Source organism: Lepidochelys kempii, chromosome 2 (assembly GCF_965140285.1).
Source record: "Lepidochelys kempii isolate rLepKem1 chromosome 2, rLepKem1.hap1, whole genome shotgun sequence".
Lineage (NCBI taxonomy): Eukaryota > Metazoa > Chordata > Testudines > Cheloniidae > Lepidochelys > Lepidochelys kempii.
In genome coordinates, this window is record NC_136381.1 from 105533716 (window position 1) to 105551974 (window position 18259).

At 40.0% G+C, this 18259-nt stretch overlaps 1 protein-coding gene across 5 annotated transcripts in view; it reads right to left on the reverse strand.

Moving 5' to 3' along the window:
• The window catches only part of CARMIL1 (capping protein regulator and myosin 1 linker 1), a 256105-nt gene that overhangs the window by 45076 nt on the left and 192770 nt on the right, over nt 1-18259 (reverse strand). For all 5 annotated transcript variants that reach the window (XR_012157297.2, XM_073331850.2, XM_073331849.2 and 2 more), the window contains 2 exons: nt 15947-16034; nt 10739-10888 (listed from right to left, as the gene is read on the reverse strand). Coding sequence is in view for 4 of the 5 variants with exons in the window: in XM_073331850.2 (XP_073187951.1) it covers nt 10739-10888; nt 15947-16034 (238 nt within the window). In the remaining variant the exon portion in view is untranslated. The remainder of the gene's footprint in view (nt 1-10738; nt 10889-15946; nt 16035-18259) is intronic.

The following is an 18259-nucleotide window of genomic DNA, read 5'->3' on the forward strand; positions in this document are numbered from 1 at the left end:
ATGTGTGCTGGTTAAAGTGAAGGCTGGACACAGCAGTACAGTGTAAAGGGAGCCCAGGCTTCTGGGTCAGGGGGGCTCAGTGGTACCCCAGTTTCAGGTGGCACCCCAGGGGGAACCAGTCACATGCCTTTCCTCATGCTTCTGAGCTCACAGGGTGGATATTAATGCTTGTAAAAAGGATCTGATTTATTTGGCCACGTGTGAGTGTGGATATCATGGCAGCACTAGATCCTGAACTGGAGAGAGAGAATTATTTTTGTCTCTCTCTTTTCTATGCTCAGAATGACATAACTATTGAACTGAACAATAGTCACCAAGGCATAAACGCCAGTAACCTCCTCACCATCGGTAGATCCTCGGAGGTTTTGTGCTCTGAAAGCTATGACATTTCAGACACAAAGGAGGCTCATGCCACTGAACCAGACCTAGATTACTTGGAGCAGTGAATGGCTTAGCAGCCTCTTTGCTCAGAACATTATGATTTGAGGCAGTATCCTTGAAAAAAAACACGTTAACCGAGCCAATGTGCTCCTCAAGGCACAAAATGTACCAGTCACAAGAGGCTGTCAGGTATATCTTCCTAGCATACAGATAATCCTGAATCCTCTAGGTCACTTCTAAGACATCCTTACTAAATATCAACACACAAAAAATAAAATAAAAATCTCAACCCCTCTGAAGTCTATGGGTACGTCTACGCTGCAATTAGATGCCCACGGCTGGCCTGTGCCAGCTTACTCAGGTGGGAGGGACTTGGGCTAAGGGGTTGTTTAATTGTGGTGTAAACGGTTTGGGCTCAGCCCAAGCTCTGGGACCCTCCTACCTTGAAGGATCCTATACCCCGGTCTCCAGCTTAAGTGTGTCTAATATTCCCTTAGCCCTGATCCTACACCACAGAAATCAACAGGAGTTTTGCCACAGACTTCAATAGGAGCCAGATCAAGCCCTGAGGGTGAAGTTGACCCCTATAAAGAGGGAAAACATGAGGCCTACACTTCACTCAAGTCCACCTTGAGCACTACATGAGGTTTTCAATATGACTGAGTGGTGCATAAGCCTTGTGCTGACTCTGTGTTTAGGGGTTGTGAATTTTATCCTTAATTGAGATTTCCCTACCTAGGCAGATGTCCATGAGACAGCATATAGTCTTAAAATAAGTTAGACATGATAGAGAATGGGTACTTCTGTCCAAAAGGAAAGACCTCATCTTCTGTAAGCCAAGAATTGATAGGCTAGGTAATGAACAAAATGTAGCCACAGGCTGCAATTACTCAGAGTTATATTACAACACATGGACCTGAACTTTCCCTGGAATACTTAAAGACTGCACTATGGGACTCTACTCATGATTGGAATTTAAGAGCTGAAGTCACATTCCATTCTGTTTTGAACAGGACATTTTCTATATATCTGTCCCCCAGTCTTGTTTTTGTTTGTTTAATGCTGTTAACACTTTGTCTTAAAGAAACAAAACCACCCTCTGCTTATTCCTATTCTAAATGTTACCCAATTTTTGTTATTTTCATTTAAATTCAATATTCTAGTCCCCTTTTCCCTTTCCAATGCATAATTTTTATATGGATTCTGCCACATTTACTCACGTGGAGCAACATCATACTGCACTAATACCCCCACCTTTTCTAATGGGACTATACATGGAGTAAGGTTCTTCAGAACCTGAATAAGGGCGGAAGAAATGGACTATTTGCTGTTCCTGGTTTTCCCCCTCTATTTCCACATGATTTTGTTTTAATAGAATCATATTAATCCACCTCCACTTTAAAAAATGGCTAATTTCTTTCTCCATTGCCTCCCATTATAGACATCCTCTTTTTCCTCTTTCCCTCCTCCTCCTGTGAGCTACTATTCTCTGCCCACACTGTCTGGAGATAGAAATTTAGTATAGTAAAAAGAATCAGACATCCTCCTCTCATTCCTGGCAAAGCACAATTTAAGGTAGAAACCAAAGTGAGTGCACATGGACTACTAGGAGTAGGAAAGAACTGTTTCTCTCCTATTTTTTTAAAAGATACCATAGAATTCTGGGGCCAACTAGGTTGCCTTGAACAAACCAGATATATAATCTGGGCCAAACCAATCAAGTGAGACACTAAAGGAGTTAAAAGGATGTGAAAAGGCCCATGCTGCAAATCAGAACAGAAAGCTCCTCAATCACTAGAAGAGGGTGAGCTTGCTAGACCAGTGGTTCTCAACCTTTCCAGACTACTGTACCCCTTTCAGGAGTCTGATTTGTCTTGCGTACCCCCAAGTTTCATCTCACTTACAAACTACTTGCTTAAAAATCAGACATAAAAATAAAAGTGTTATAGCACATTACTGAAAAATTACTCACTTTCTAATTTTTACAATGTACAGTAATTATAAAATAAACCAATTGGAATATAAATATTGTACTTACATTTCAGCATATAGTATATAGAGTAGTATAAACAAGTCATTGTCTGTATGAAATTTTAGTTTGTACTGACTTCGCCAGGGCTTTTTATGTAGCCTGTTGTAAAACTATGCAAATATCTAGATGAGTTGACGTACCCCTGGAAGACCTCTAAGTACCCCCAGGGATACACGTACCCCTTGCTGAGAACCAATGTGTTAGACATTAATTGAATCAGAATGTCCTAACTTATGTGTAAAACCCTCCCCTTGAAAATATGCAGTGCAGTAAAAATCCCACAAGAGTGAGCCAATGATGGATGATCATTGGACTCATTTAAAAAAACCCACAAGAATGAGCCAACAATCAAACTGGCAATAAGTGACAAAGTCAATATTAATAAGCTAGATACCACCATAAAACAGGCAACTACACACTCTTCTGTTACAAAACCTGAGCTTTCTGGGGAAAAAGAAAGGATCAGACCTGAGGGATCACTGCCAAAGCTCGTGACAACAAAGTGCCTTAAGGTAAAAAATATCCAATATCAGCACTACACAATTCATGTTCTAGTTAGAAAAGTGGAGATACCTTTTTCATCAGGTGTAGTTGATTGTTATTGAAAACAGTTTCTTGCATTCTGAATGTATTTCATGACAGGCCAATAACTAGAATAGATCACAAGGAAGGTAGAATCTGACACAGAAATTTGAGCTAGATTTAGGAAAACATACAGTACCGCTGTGTACCTGAATTGTCCAGTATTACAATTTTAATGTGTTTCCTCTCTCAACCCCATAGAGACTGAGAACAAGATTTTAACAAGTCTTATAATTGTGGGTTCCCAACTTCAGACACCTTAAAGGAACCTGATTTGCAGAGGCTGGGTATACAACACTTTCTGAAAGTCAAGTCTCTTTAAAGTGTCTCAAGTTGGAAACCTGAAGTCATTAGTGACTTTTGAAAATTGTAGCCTAAAAATTTAATGGGCATGCAGGTCCACCTCTAGCTGTTTTGACTCTGAGGGTTGAAAATATTTTCAGTGCCCCACCAACACAGCAGCAGGGCCCCAAAAAATAAAAATAAAGGCCGGCCAATCAGAGCATAAGGGAAAATAGCCCAGCAGCATGGTGGTGCCCTCTGGAAGTTGGCAACCGAGACCACCTTGCTTGCCCACCCTGTGGGTATGTGTGGCACTCTGTACCTCAAAGCAGCACCCTGGAACCCCCAAATTCACCACTGGCATATAATTATGATGTGTTTTGTACAAAGCATGCCTTGTGAGGTATCATTTTTAAAGTACTGATCCGTTGAACATTAATATCCTGTTGGATTGTATGTGCTGTCATTGTATGTGAGATTATGAAGTTTTTCTATGGGTGTATTACTGAAATATATTGTGAGGTTGGGAACACCCACAACCAGCCTTTTAGGTACAACAATGGAGTAGCCAGATGCACTGATGGCCCATTGAAGGGAATCCACTCTCCCAGTGATCATCTCAGAAGACTTCTCAGAGAGAGCACAGAGAAAATGGAGACTGCTTGACCCACACCATAGCAAAAGATCTTTCCAGAAAGCTGGAAGAAATTATAAAGAGGGGAAGTGACATCATGACTTGGCTTCACTCCCCGCACAACTCAACACCTGGAAAGGCATTAAACTTATGGCTGGAAGACACGAACCGTAAATGTGTGCCTATCGATGACAACACATTGTGAGAAAAGGCTCTTAGCCTCTATGCGCTGTTCAAACCTCCCGCCGAAGAGGGACAGCCTTCTGATGAGAAGGAATTCAAAGCCAGCCAAGGTTGGCTTAACAGTTTTAGCAACCGCTTCAACCTCAAAAACGTGCAAACTACTGGTGAAGCTGCATCTGCAAATGAAGAGGCAGCAAAAGCCTACCCCGAACAATCAAAGAAAAGGGCTATCTTCCGGAACAAGTTTTTAATACTGACAAGACTGGGCTCTTCTGGAAAAAATGCCCAACCGCACTTACACTTCGAAATCAGAAAGAAAAACTCCTGGCTTCAAAGCAGTTAAAGACCATGTGACTGCATTTTTTGTGGCAATGCGCCTGGGCATTTAATAAAGCCAGGCTTGCTCTACAGGGCTGCAAATCCCCGTGCCCTAAAAGGCAAGAACAAAAATCTCCTGCCTGTGTTCTGGCAATCAAATAAAAAGGCTTGGGTGACGGCAGCATTATTTCTGGATTGGTTCCACAAGTGTTTCATTCCGGAGGTCAAGCGGTACCTCGAAGAGAAAGGACTTGACTTTAAAGTGTTGCTGATCGTAGACAATGCTCCTGGCCATCCTGAGGCATTCCAGTTTGCACATAACGACGTTGAAGTTGTCTTTCTCCTCACCAATACCACCTCCATCCTCCAACCTCGCGACCAAGGCGTGATTCACTGTTTCAAGGCCAAGTACACGAGGCTTACGCTAACTTTAGAACCTAACCCCCGCATAAGACGTGACTCCACTGTATTAGCATATTCCTAACGTTTGAAAATGAATGGGACATCTATAGGATTCTGCAAAACTGTCAACTTTCATGCAAGTTCCAACTGTCTTTTGATTTCTCAGATGGCACTGTATACCTGGAAAAAAAGCTTATGGACACAGAATCATGGATCATGAGTCCCAGGAGTGTCTTCAGAAGTTGTCCTGAATGTGGGGGAGGCAGAGGTATTATTAACCTCCCTGCGTTGTTTACATTGATCTTCCTGTGAAGTAGATTTGCTCTATCATTTGTGATCGATCCTCCCTGGATTCCAGGAATGTCCCCATATGCTATTGTGCCAGATTCTAAAGTGACTCGTAAAAGTGCTCTGGGAATCAGCACATAGGATTCTGGTGTGTATGTGCAGGGGACTACCTGTGAGGGACTATGGGTTTACAATGTGAGAAAGATTGAGAACCCCTGGCTTTAGAGTCAGTGGAAAAGTTAACCAATCAAGGACCCATAAGGAGTGGTACAAAATAATGCCATGAGACAATATACCATTTTTAAGCTTTTCTTTATCTGTGCAACTCCTTTTGAATCTGGAGAAACTGCAGAGACAAAAGTCTCTTGCTTGAACTATACCACCACAAAAAAGCTAGATCTGCAATGCCAAAGCACATTACACCTCCCCTAGATAGTAGTGCTCGCAAGGAGCCCCATTTTATAAAAATAGTCTCCGTTTTCCAAAAATTAAAATCTCAAAATCCTTCAAAACCATTCAGCCATAACTTCCAGAACAGACAATAAGGTGGGGGACAGAAACAAATGAGGGCTAGAAGCAAAGTACTACTGATGTGATAGATTCCAGATCTCATCACTGCTAGCGTATACAAGCGGTAGTAATACCATTAATTATTTCTACTGCAGTGGTACACAAGGATCCCAAGCAAGAATTGGGACTCCACTGTACTAGGCACTGCACAGACAGCAAAGAAAGTCCCTGCTACAGAGAGCTCACAATGTAGGATTCACAAAAAGAAAAGGAGTACTTGTGGCACCTTAGAGACTAACCAATTTATTTGAGCATGAGCTTTCATGAGCTACAGCTCACTTCATCGGATGCAAGTCATGCAAGATGTAGGATTCAGTCAATTACTCAGCAGGTGAATAAGCAGACAAATGGGAAGTGATAAGACAGAGGTGTGGGAGGACAGGGTATCAGTGGAGAGTCACTGTAAATACACTGACAGCCACTAGCTTTGTTCTTATCTGCCCCAATCAATATACCACATCACAACACTTTCCAAAATTATACCAGATATATTGCTCATTCTCTTTCCTCCACAGTCAGAAAGGGCTGATTTTTGGTGCTTTGTGAATTTTTATTTAATGTGTTATTGTGGGAAATGTAGGTTACAGAAGTGTGTTTTATATTTGGCTCTGAAAGCAGAGAAGTAAACGTTTGTCTTATCTTCCAAGACTTCCAGGATCATGAGTCCATTGCAGGAGGTTGAACCTATGTGCTAGATCTGTGCCACAATTGCTCTTTAGTATATCCCAAAGCAAGTAAGTGCTATTTTTCCCCTAGTCTTCTGTTCCTTTACAGAAATTGTTCTTTATCTTGCAGTATCACTGAAACACTACAATATTAAGCTATTGCTTACATTTCATTAAAGTTTTCTACCGGTCCTTCATCTTCCTATAGAGTCACCATCGTCTACTTATGGTATTAAAAGAACAGATTTGATATTCATTGAGGCAGGCCATTTTTATTAGCGGCGAATGTAACCAGTTATCAGCGGGCGGGATTGAACCTGGGATCTCTGAAGCTTAGTATATGAGTCTCTACTGCATGAGCTAAAAGCCACACAGCTCTTGGCTAAGGCTGTAGCAGATTCATTAATCTTTAAGTGATTTAGGTGTCACTAGAGGGGGACAGAGCACCACACCCAGCAGGCATAGGTTACACAAACAGCTAGTGAATTCATAATTCACAGCCCAAACATTTGACTCTTTCACAGGAACATTATTAAAAGGATTTCACAAACAGATACATATGCTACAACCTACAGTTCTTTGACATTTTTTGAAATAATTTCCTATTAATTATTATTATTATACCAGAGGAATGTAAATAAACAGATTGCCTGCTTTTCTCTTGGGAAACTATCTTAGACTAGCCCTGCACTCTGTATTACTGAGAGTAACAACGTTATGTTGTTAGAATGGGTATTTTCAAGATCACTAACATGTGACGGTCTTCTAGTACAGGATATATGCTACTCATAACTTCTCTGCTTTTTAAATAAAAGCTCAAAAATGATTATTTCTTAATATTCTAGGGGGAAAAATATTCAAATAGCTTAATAATTTTCTTGGAAATATAGCTATATTTTGTCCATTCTAAAGAAGATCAGCTTTCAAGCATCCTTTAAAAACTACAGTCCTGCGGCAGAATAATTCCTGTGTTGAAAGAATAAAGGATGAACAAATAATGTACATAGTTCCCTTTTGTAGGAAAGGTTAATCAGTCAGTCTGCTGAAAAAATTACATATGCAGATGTGCTTGATATTCTACTTAGGTTAAAATGGGTAATTTATCTTAAGCCAGTGGTAAAATGCATTGTTCCTTAAAAAGTGTCAATCTTGTCTCACACATCTAGAAAATGTGAGAAAACATAATTTTATTAAGTTAAGTCAACCTTCATTACCGACTCAAATCTTTCAAAAAGTCTATGCCTATTCCTTTCATCTGAGCAGACTAAGTGGCCTTTTGCATAAAACAACAAAGCTGTCACATTCAATCTTACTTACACACAACTTTGATCATAATAGGCCCTTAGATAAATACAGCTCTAATTAAAATTTAGACAAGTATGATAGTTGCAGATTAGGGTAGCATCAATTTACTGTATTACAACTCAGGGCGATCAGAAACTCCCAGGTCAATAATGATCAAGCTATCCTGCTCTATATTGGACCATTCACTCATTCCCAGTGCTCTCCAGAATAGAATGGCAAGTTCTCCCGCGGCTGACGAGTCATTCAGATTATTGGGTTGTGGCCATAATGACATGTTGTCTAGGAATCAAGTCTGAATAACTTCTGAAGCATTGTAAATGTACAGTGTTAAACTCTTTCTAATTCTTTACAGGCAGATACTGGAAATAAAACTCAAATCTCTATTTTAAATAGTCATTTTCAAAGCCACATTCCTTGCACTCCTTTCTATTCTGTTGTCTGATACAGAAAGTTCAGAAATGAATAGCAGCTCTCTTCTCTGGACTGGGCTGGTGGAGACCATTCCTCATCCTGACTGTATCTAAATATATATCTCACAGGGCTGCCCAAACATGGCAGGGTCCCATTTGCAGATGGTCGTCAACTAGCCCCTCTAGAACATTGGCAGTTTCAAGTTCACCACTTATATTTCCCTCTCCAACAATTCCTTGGCTTCCTCTACCACAGGTGTCTTTGGAGCTTGTTGGGGCAAAGGGATAGATGTCAGTGGAAAGCCCGGGCTCAGGTTCAGGCTGAGCACCGAACCCAAATTCAGCATGAATGAGTTTGAGATCTGAAGAGAATATTTCACACAGCTCTGGTCTGTTGGAGCATTTAGGCTGCCAGCACAAAAAAAACCCTACCTTAAACAGATGTTTAATGGACAAACAAGCTAATGATCTATATAATTAACAAAGTTTTAGAAACTTTGGGGTAAGCTACTATTTCTCATTCAATGATAATAAAATAAACTAAGTTATGGTTCATAAATCATGTGCATTTTTTATTCCCTCTTAGAACCTTTCATTAATATATTTGTTTCTTGCATGGACTAATTCCCAAAGTTTCTCTGATGCCATATAAAAAGGGGCCCCACAGGACGAACTTTTCTAACTATACATAAATGGCTTTGGGAAAACTATGAAACTAATATAATGGAAACCTTTCTTTTACCACATTGATTCTATATCCACATTTTTTCAAGGGCCATGTCTGAAGTATATATGGAATTCATACAGCTAAAATAGACCCATCTGGAAACATCCATGATATAAGCTAAACTGGATGGAATTAGAAGCGAAGATATCTATTCTTAGGACACTTATAACATCAACAAACTGACACCAGCACTGTGCAAGGCTGGTATGCCCACATTACTGAGTTTGTCTCTCAGTTTGTCTCCTATACAAGTGCAATCAATACCACAATGCAAAATGAAGGCACACAGTTTGCAAAAACAGCCCTTATATGAATTTCTCAGCTCAAGAATATATATATTTGAAACTGGATACATTTTAATTTTTGAACAAATGGAGTTTTCAGCACCATGGGCGATCAGAGCTCCTGTATACAGTGTATTTATCTGAAATATAATTTCATTCCCCATAGCAAGTGGATGTCAATGAGAATCAGAATTACAAAAGGGGTTCAGCCATGTGATTAAGTTGTATGAATGGGGAGGAAAACAGGGATATTAAATACTCTTCAAAACAGCTGCTCTAGGTAAGGTACAAACAGTTAATATTTAATATGTGACTTCATATTTTCCTTTTTTTTTTTTTAAACTTGAGCAAAGAAAAAGATAAAACACTAGCATGGTCCCCTTACATACACTGTATGATGACAGAGACAAGGGCTATGTTTGCTTTAAAAAACCCTACCGGGAGAGCATTTTCATACTGAAAGTACAATTCTAAGAGCAGAAATTTCAATTACCATAGATTTCTGCATACTAATCTGGTACGTTCAAGTTCATTTACAGGCACAATCAAGCTTGTGCTGAAGTGTGACGTGTCTTATGACGTTGTCCCTCAGGGCCACCATTAAGCGCAATCACTAAACACCTAAACTGACAGTTGGCTGCAGAAAGCTTCTGGAACTCAAGAGGACTGGTAATGAGAATCTTTGATGACCCTTGTAACAGCCAATGCCCCAAAGGGAGGAAAATGGGATTTGCTGGTGTCGGAGACACATGCGGCACCAAAGCAAACTCTGGTGAGGTGCCAGGCATGGGAGTGGATACTATAGTTAATTTAAGTTGCTGCCTCCAATGGATGTCACCTCTACAGCAAACAAGACACTGAGCAAAAAATGTCCACAATGAGTTGGAAAAGAAATAGGGTAACGAATATTAACTATAATTGGCAGCCTACTGGAGTGCATCTGTAAAGATTCAAGATATGGCATGGAGACCAGAGGTAATTTATTTAAAACGTTTATGCAAAAACTATATATAAAGCTTTTGAGTGATTTACCGCACTAGTCCCATTGAATTTCAATGGGATGTGCTCCTAACGCATGCAGGTGCTTTTGAAAATCTCACCCAACACCATCATTAGATCTACATCCTTTGTAGCCTTATTACATGTGCAAGAGTTTCAGACTTCCTCCATATATAAAAAAAATCATCTGCAGTTCATGGCCATCAGTTTACCTCTGGGTCTCAAAAAGCCCACTATCTACCTTGATGGATTAGTGTCAAGTGGCACGATGACAGAGGCAGAGAGAAGCATATTGTGACAGGAAACAGCATGCCAAAGTAGCATAGTCTGATTTATTGCTGCCATCGCAGCGCCATATACTAGAATCTCTGCAGAAGAGGTATCGGTTATATTAGCAGTATTGTATGAACATGGGCAAGAGAGGTTATCTTACAAGCAAATATGTCTGAACAGATACCAAGAAAAGGGATAATGGAACAAAGGCAAGGGTTTTCCTTCCACTCATCTATGATACCTGGTTTGGATAATTTTTTGTTTTACATACAACTATTTACATTTATTGAGCCAAATTCCTAATTTCATTCTGCTGATGTAATAAAAACTGCCCACTGAAATTTGCATAAGGACGTTTTTAAGATTAGATTTTTACCCATTGGACTGAAGAAAAGTGTCTTACCATACAAGTGTCTAGATCCTCCAAACGTTCTATCTCAGTCAAATCTTCTACTGTGATGGTGGAGCGCTTAGTTGGTTTCTCTTCAGCTAATTCAATCTCCAGTGACTCCTGATGTGGAAGTGGTTTACCACGTCTGGTCAAATGGTCAGCCTAGAGACAAGGGTCAAGAGATGAAACTACTGATCAGAAATCTTTAAAAACGAACAACAAAAACTAAACAGAGTGGTTGTGCACTGCAGGTGATGATAGGTGGTGAACAATGGGTGAGCTCAACTGTTTGCATTGGAGGCCCTCCCGCATCTTCCTGTAGAACTATTCCCTCATCACACAACACTGGATGGTAGGGAAGGAGGAGGGGAGAAAACAGGGCTAATAAGAGAGAATCACATAGTAAGAGATTCTGCTTATCTGGACTGTGGAAATAAAATCACCCAAAGGAGGAAAAAACCTCATACCATACCTAATATTTCTAAGCCATTTCATTTAAAAACTACTGTGACGAATGTACAAATTGCTAGCATACTCAACTGGTGAAAAAAAGGAGGATTGAATGATTTTCACTAATAAATGTAGGAATCACAAGTGCTGCATCTTCTCTAATATAAAAAAATGTGCGGGCAAAATGGGGTAATTATTTTGGACCTCATTATGATGGATAATGAAGAATGAATCACTGGACTGGAAGCTAGTGGCTGCCTACGGCCCAGTAATCCTGATTTGATTATATTTAATATGGGCAAAACAGAAGACAACACTTGGTGTTTTAAAAGGGCTAATGTCTCACAGCTGGGGAAAATCATGAGTAAAACTGATTGGGATGTTCTTTAAGAAGAGTTTATTAGATGGCCAAAAAGCCATGAAATATAATCAAGAAAAAGGACAATTTTGGGTAAATGTAAATACTATATTTTTACAATAATTATATCTAAATAAATATATCTAATTGCTGCCTTCACTTCTCGCTGAACCAGGATGGTATTTACTCAAAGTTACCCTGTTTTTCTCTCAAACAAATAGAAAAAGGGGGAATTATATAGCAATCAGTATAAATTAGAAATTATGAAGTGTAGAAAATTAATAAGGGAAGCTAAAGACATCAGGGATAAATCTATGTCTGGCAGGGCTCGGGAGGAGTTTTTAAAAAAAGTATACTAGGAACAAAATAAATCTAAAAACAGTATCAGGCCATAACTAGAAGGAGATATTAAAATGGTTAATGATGCAGAGAAGGCAGAAGTGTTAAATAAATATTCCTGTTCTATATTTGAAAAGAAGTAGGATCATGGGCTCATATCACATGAGGATGATGAAGTACTTTAGTAACAAAGGAGGATGTTAAACAGCATCTATTCAGGAAACATTTTTAAATCAGTAGGCCCGGATCACTTGAGCCCAAGAATCCTAAAAGAGTTGGCTAAGAAGCTCTCTGGCCCACTGAGGTTAAACTTTTAATGAATCTTGGAATACCAGGAAAATTCCAGAACACTGGAAGAGCATTAACATTATGCCAATATTCCAAAAGGGTAAGTGGGACTACTAGGGTAACTATGGGCCAGCTAACCTGACATCTATCCTAGGCAAAACAACAGAAAACCTGATATGGAATTAAATTTATAAGGAATCAAAGAATGGGAATATAATTAATGCCAGTCAATATGGTTTTGAGGAAAATACATCTTGTCAACTGAACCTGATTTTGTTTTTTGATGAGATGACATGCTAGGTTGATAAAGGTAACTGCATAAAAGTAACAAATACTTAAATGAACAGGGCAGTCATACAGAGCAATCCAGTCTGAGCCCATTCAAATAAAAGATATTTTACTACAGACAAATGCAAGGTTATTAAGGAACCTATATTATTAAGGAACAAAGAGTGCAGGCCATATCTACAGAATGGGAAACTCTATCCTGGAAAACAGTGACTCTAAAAAAGACTTATGGTTCATAATGAACATGGAATTGAACATAAGTTCCTATTGTGCTGCCGTGACAAAAAGGGTTAATGACATCCTTGGCGATGTAAACAGGGAAGAAGTGAGTAGGAATACAGAGGTGATTTTACCTCTGTATACAGCATTGGTGAGATGGATACTGGAATACTATCCACATTTTAAAAATATATTGACAAATTAGAGCGGAAGCAGAAGAGATACACAAATTTGAGGACTGTAGAGAACTTCTTACAGGGTCTCTGGCATGGTCTATACTAAAAACTTATATCAGGATAGCTATATTGATCAGGGGTGTGAAACCTACAGTGTAGATGCACCTGTGCTTAGAGAAGAATGCTTCTATCAATATAGCTAACTTTGTTTGGGGAGGTGATGTTCCTACATTGGCAGAAAAACTTCTTCTGACGGTGTAAGCGGCATCTATGTTAGGGGACTATACTGGCATGGGCTCTGTAGTATAGACATAGCTTTATCAGCTCAGTCTGTTTATTTTATCTAAAAGAAGATGGAAAAAGTTACCTTAATGGGGAGAAAATACTGAGTTTTAAAGGGCTTTTTAGTTTTACAGAGAAGGGCATAACAAGAACCCATGGCTGGAAGCTGAAGTCAGACAAATTCAAATTAGGCACAAATTTTTAATGGTGGGGGTAATTAAGCATTGGAAAAACTACCAAGGCAAGTGGTGGATTCTCCATTTCTTGATGTCTTCAAGTCAAGACTGAATGCCTTTCTGGAAGATATGCTTTAGTCCAACACAAATCATTGGGCTCAGTACAGAGGTAATCATCTCTGAAATACAGCAGGTCAGTCTAGGTGATCTAACTGTCACTTTTGGCCTTAAAATATATGAAACATAATGCTTAGAATGTTGACCTGAAAATGTTCCCTGCTAATGTTAACACTGACAAAGGGTATAATAAGAGAAAAGTATCCATTACACCTCTGTGGTTTGTATTACTTGAATCAGTTTAAGATGTTTGTCAATACAGGATCTCATTTTGGATTCGCCTTATGATGAACTGTCAATAGAAAATATCTAAAGTTAGTATTTTAAAGATTGTGAGCACATTCATATGGGAAGCATGAGAAGAAGAGGATGGTGTGAAGGGAGAACACTGAACCCAGTTTCAGTCCAGGGTCAGAATTGAAACTGTGTGGGTACACTCTACCAAAATGTGCCCACCAGTTGATCGCATAGGTTTTTTTATGATTGTCTTTTCCTGTGTGCTTTGCATACAGTGGCATCTTTTCCCACTCAGAAGAACTGATCCAATATATTTTTCTGGACCAAGCTTTCTGACTGATGGCCCAACAATGTTCACAAACATCAGGGCAGCCATCTGGGAACTGAGAGGCTGCAGTGAGCAGTATGCATGCTGTCACTGATGTTGCTGAATCTTCTTTCACGTTCAGTTGTGGAATAGGAATCATTCCCATCCTGTTTGCAGTCTCCTTGGGTTCCTCTAATTGGCGTCTGCTGGCTTCTCTCCAGTCAGGGTCTCTTCAGTTCAGATTTAGGGGCTTTTTTCTGCTCCAAGATCTTGTGTTGGGTTTATCTGGCAGGGAGCTGGTCTCAAGTCTGGATTTCTGCTGTGGTCCTCCTGCTTCCCAATTCAACCCAGCCGAGAGTTGTTGCTGGTTATTTTTAAACAGTCAGTCCTCATGCAGTAGTGGTGACTTTGGCCCCTTTGGGGTTGCAGTAACAGTCCTCCTTGGGGCAACAGTCCGATAACAAATCAGATCTCTCTCGTGCTTCTTTCTCTGGATTCTGCCTTGGGCTTAGAAGAACTTTCAGGATGCTGCTGATGTTTGAATTTGGCAGTAAAGATCCCTGATTGGTCACTGATGCAACAGAGTCACTTGCTGCCAGGCTGGCCCAAGATAGTGGCCAGCAAGTGGTAAAAAAAATTGTGACATTGTGTTGTATGCCCACTAAATACCATAATCAGAGACCTGGTTGCAATATAAAATGAAATGTGACACTACACTTAATATTGTGTATGATTTTAAAGCTCCAACATAGAATGGGAGATAGGTTGACCTTGGGCTTAATATGGTTTAGGGCAATTTGAATTTGCTTGTTCCTAAAGCATTCACACTTGAAACAAAAGTTTCTGTTTGAGACTAGCCTTTCATAATCTCAGAAAGGACTCTACATGAATCCTCAGCTGTTTTTAATTACACTTGGTGTAAAATTTCCCCTACATGTAAAATTTGTTGCATATTTAATAAGCCTTAAAATTAATGTTTTTAATGAAATTCTCTCTCTCCAGGGTCCTTAACATGCCAGTGCTATAGAAAACAAGGTAGACACAGATCTAACTGGATAGTTCCTAGGTGGAACTACTGTTTTTCTCCAAATGTCTGTGCATGCACTAGCTTTATACTTTGATCTACAAAGGAAGCATTTCATAACAGCAGGAGCACCAATAATAGTAAAACAAATCTGTCTTATATTGACAATGCTGCCAATACTGCTCCTACGCTTGGAGCGTTGACTCTCAGTGGAACTTTGGGAAAATTTTGGAAATATTTTTTTTTTTTTTTTTGCTATTGCTGCCAGTCTTTTTATATAGCTCTGTGCAATCCAGCATTAGCTACTCCCACCCTCACCTTGGGTCTGAGTCCAATAATCTACTTCCCTCTCCACTAAAAATAACATTTAACGTACAGGAGCTCATAAACTGATCTGTAGACATACAGCACTATTTCTTCTCTAATCTTCAGGAAGCAGGTACATCGACAGTTAAGTGGTTGACAGCAGAACGTCTTCCAGTAAATAGCTGAACATTTTATCTTCTACATAGATATATCTTCCAGACTAAGACCTCACATTTCTGAAGTAGCCTCAGAATATGCACCGGTTTGGGAAGTAAGGTCTCTACAGCTTGCTCCACAGTCTCCTACAGAACGAAATCTGACTTTATTTCAATCGCAATGCCTAATGTCTCACCGCGACAGCCAGTAGTTGTCTCCTTAACTAGTGACTATATGTTCTTGCAAAGCCATTTTTGGTTTCAGATGTGATAATTCATACAAGAGATAGTAAGGCAGCTAAATAATGCAGCTTCTTCTGTGGCTGTTTTCGCCTTAAACTAGGACTACTCACCTTATGACCATGTTTCAAATGACGCTGCTGATGAAAATTAGGCAGATTTAGAAATGCAGTTGTGAGAAGAAGAAAGTGAACAAGTCATGAATGCTGTGGTGCGGGTAAGACACCCTGAACTATTTGGACTGGTGCAAACACTCACCAGTTTATGATGGCAATGTGAAAGTGCATCCAGGATTTCATCCACAATTCGGTCAGATAGGAAAGACGCCACAGTCAGCTTCACTTCGCTGTGTGAACATTGAAAATGAGAACAGAGTAACTTTCAATTCACACAAGAGAACTTTGCCATCCCTTACAGCACTAGCTCTATGGGTGTGAAGATTATCTGTGAGTCTGCCACTGTCTTTGAGAATGAAACACAAGAAGGTGCAAGTAGAAGGACTGAACCCTTCAAAAATAACTCTACACAAGAACTCCTGGACCATTTTCAACCTGCTTCTAACATTTTTCTAATGGCAGAAACAAAAACATCTGGCTAAGGGACAACTTAATAAGAACTATATGGTCAGATTTGCTTACGAATAATACATGCGTTGATGTTAGAGAAGACAAATCTGGTCTGGAGTGAATTCAGACAGTCTTACCTGTTTAAGGCTTGTTTTACCTAACAATTAGTCTCTATACACATTGCCTTGTCTCCTTTTTGTACCCTTCTGTTAGCTAAATGACAACTGTATTGTTTCTGCAACCTGCCATCACCATTCCTGGGATGCAAACTGTTTGTGCTTTTGCTTTAAATAACTAGTTCCTGCCTTACAAATTTTGTTTCAGCCAGTCCCATGTATTTAGCATTCAACAAGCATGTGTGGAACACAGACTCACTGATAGATTTAACACGTCAGCGCTGTGTACACTGGGCTTGCCCCTTCACTGCAACGAGTATGAGTTACTATACTCTAGTTACTCCACTCGGGCACGCTTAGCTCTGGTTAGAGCAGCCACACTGCAAAAACACACTCAAGTCACACATGGTTTGTTAATCCTGCAGCTGGGAATGAGCCTCCCTGCCCAGGCAGACAGACTTGAGCTAGCACTAAATATAGTAGTGTGGACACTGTGGCTCTGATGGCAGCTCAGACTCTCACGCCCACCCGACACTCTGGGTCTGAGCTCAGGTTGCTAGGCTGAGTCTCTGTAGGAGCCAGTAGTAGTCCACATGGCTAGTTTTAGCATGCTAGCTCAAGCCCCTCTAGTGTGAGTCTGTTCGCCTGCGTTGGGAGACTCACTCGCAGCTGCAGTGTAGATATACCCGCAGAGTGACTTGATTAGCACACTGATTGGATTAGCAGTGGAGCTCATTTGAGCTGCAGCTTGCAGTGGCATCCTCAATCCATTACTAGCTTGTGTGTCAGCATCACCTCAGCTTCAAAACCACCCACTCCTCCCAGCATGGGCCAGCTAACAAGGATTTAAAACACCACTTATTTGACTTAGAAATGTGTGTTTGTGGATGGGAGTTGGGTTGTGTGCTTGCTATACCTCAGGCTAACACTGCAGTGAAGACAAGCCCACAGAAACCAACATTACATTAGATTTGTACTTGGTGTTGCGGTTTACCACTCTCTTTTCATGGAAATGAAACTTTTTTTTTCCAGCTTTGACTGTCATCACACAGACTCATAGAATATCAGGGTTGGAAGGGACCTCAGGAGGTCATCTAGTCCAACCCCCTGCTCAAAGCAGGACCAATCCCCAATTTTTGCCCCAGATCCCTAAATGGCCCCCTCAAGAATTGAACTCACAACCCTGGGTTTAGCAGGCCAATGCTCAAACCACTGAGCTATCCCTCCCCCCCAATCTTTAGATGGTGACTGTTCCGTCTACACACACACAGAGAAACGTTTCACTATTTGTTCTGGTGTTAGTAGTAGTAAGTATTCCCAGAGTGCAGAAGTCTCCAGAATTATACTAATTCATGGAGCCCAAATCTTGAAACAAACTCTAGGTAACCAACCAACATGCTGTAGGCAAAAGATGTACAGTGGCCCTTTTGAAGACATTAAATGGTTAACCCTTTGATGCCTTGAGTCAGAATTTCCCTAGGTTAAACTTCTCACAAAATGCAGAATTTAAAATTGGCTGCAGCAAGGATTTATTTATCTCTAACCCCCTTTATTTTCTTCCCTATTTGCAAGAAGAAATCTCACAGGGATGAATAAATACAAACTTTCTATTGTGACTGAATTTGTTTTCTGGCATGCCCAAGGCTCATTTTTACAATATAGTAATACCCTATTAAATAGAGAGATTACTATATTTACTGTATAATATTTCTGTAACAAAAGCTCACGGTTGTAATGATTACAACTTGGTTTCTGATATGGTAACATGGCAACGATTTGTAAACCTGTCAAACTTCCTAAATGAATAAATAGATTAAAAAATGTTTTCTGGTTGCTTTTGTCCTGTCTTGTTTACATTTAAAACCTGTATCGTTTTAACTATGTCAGCA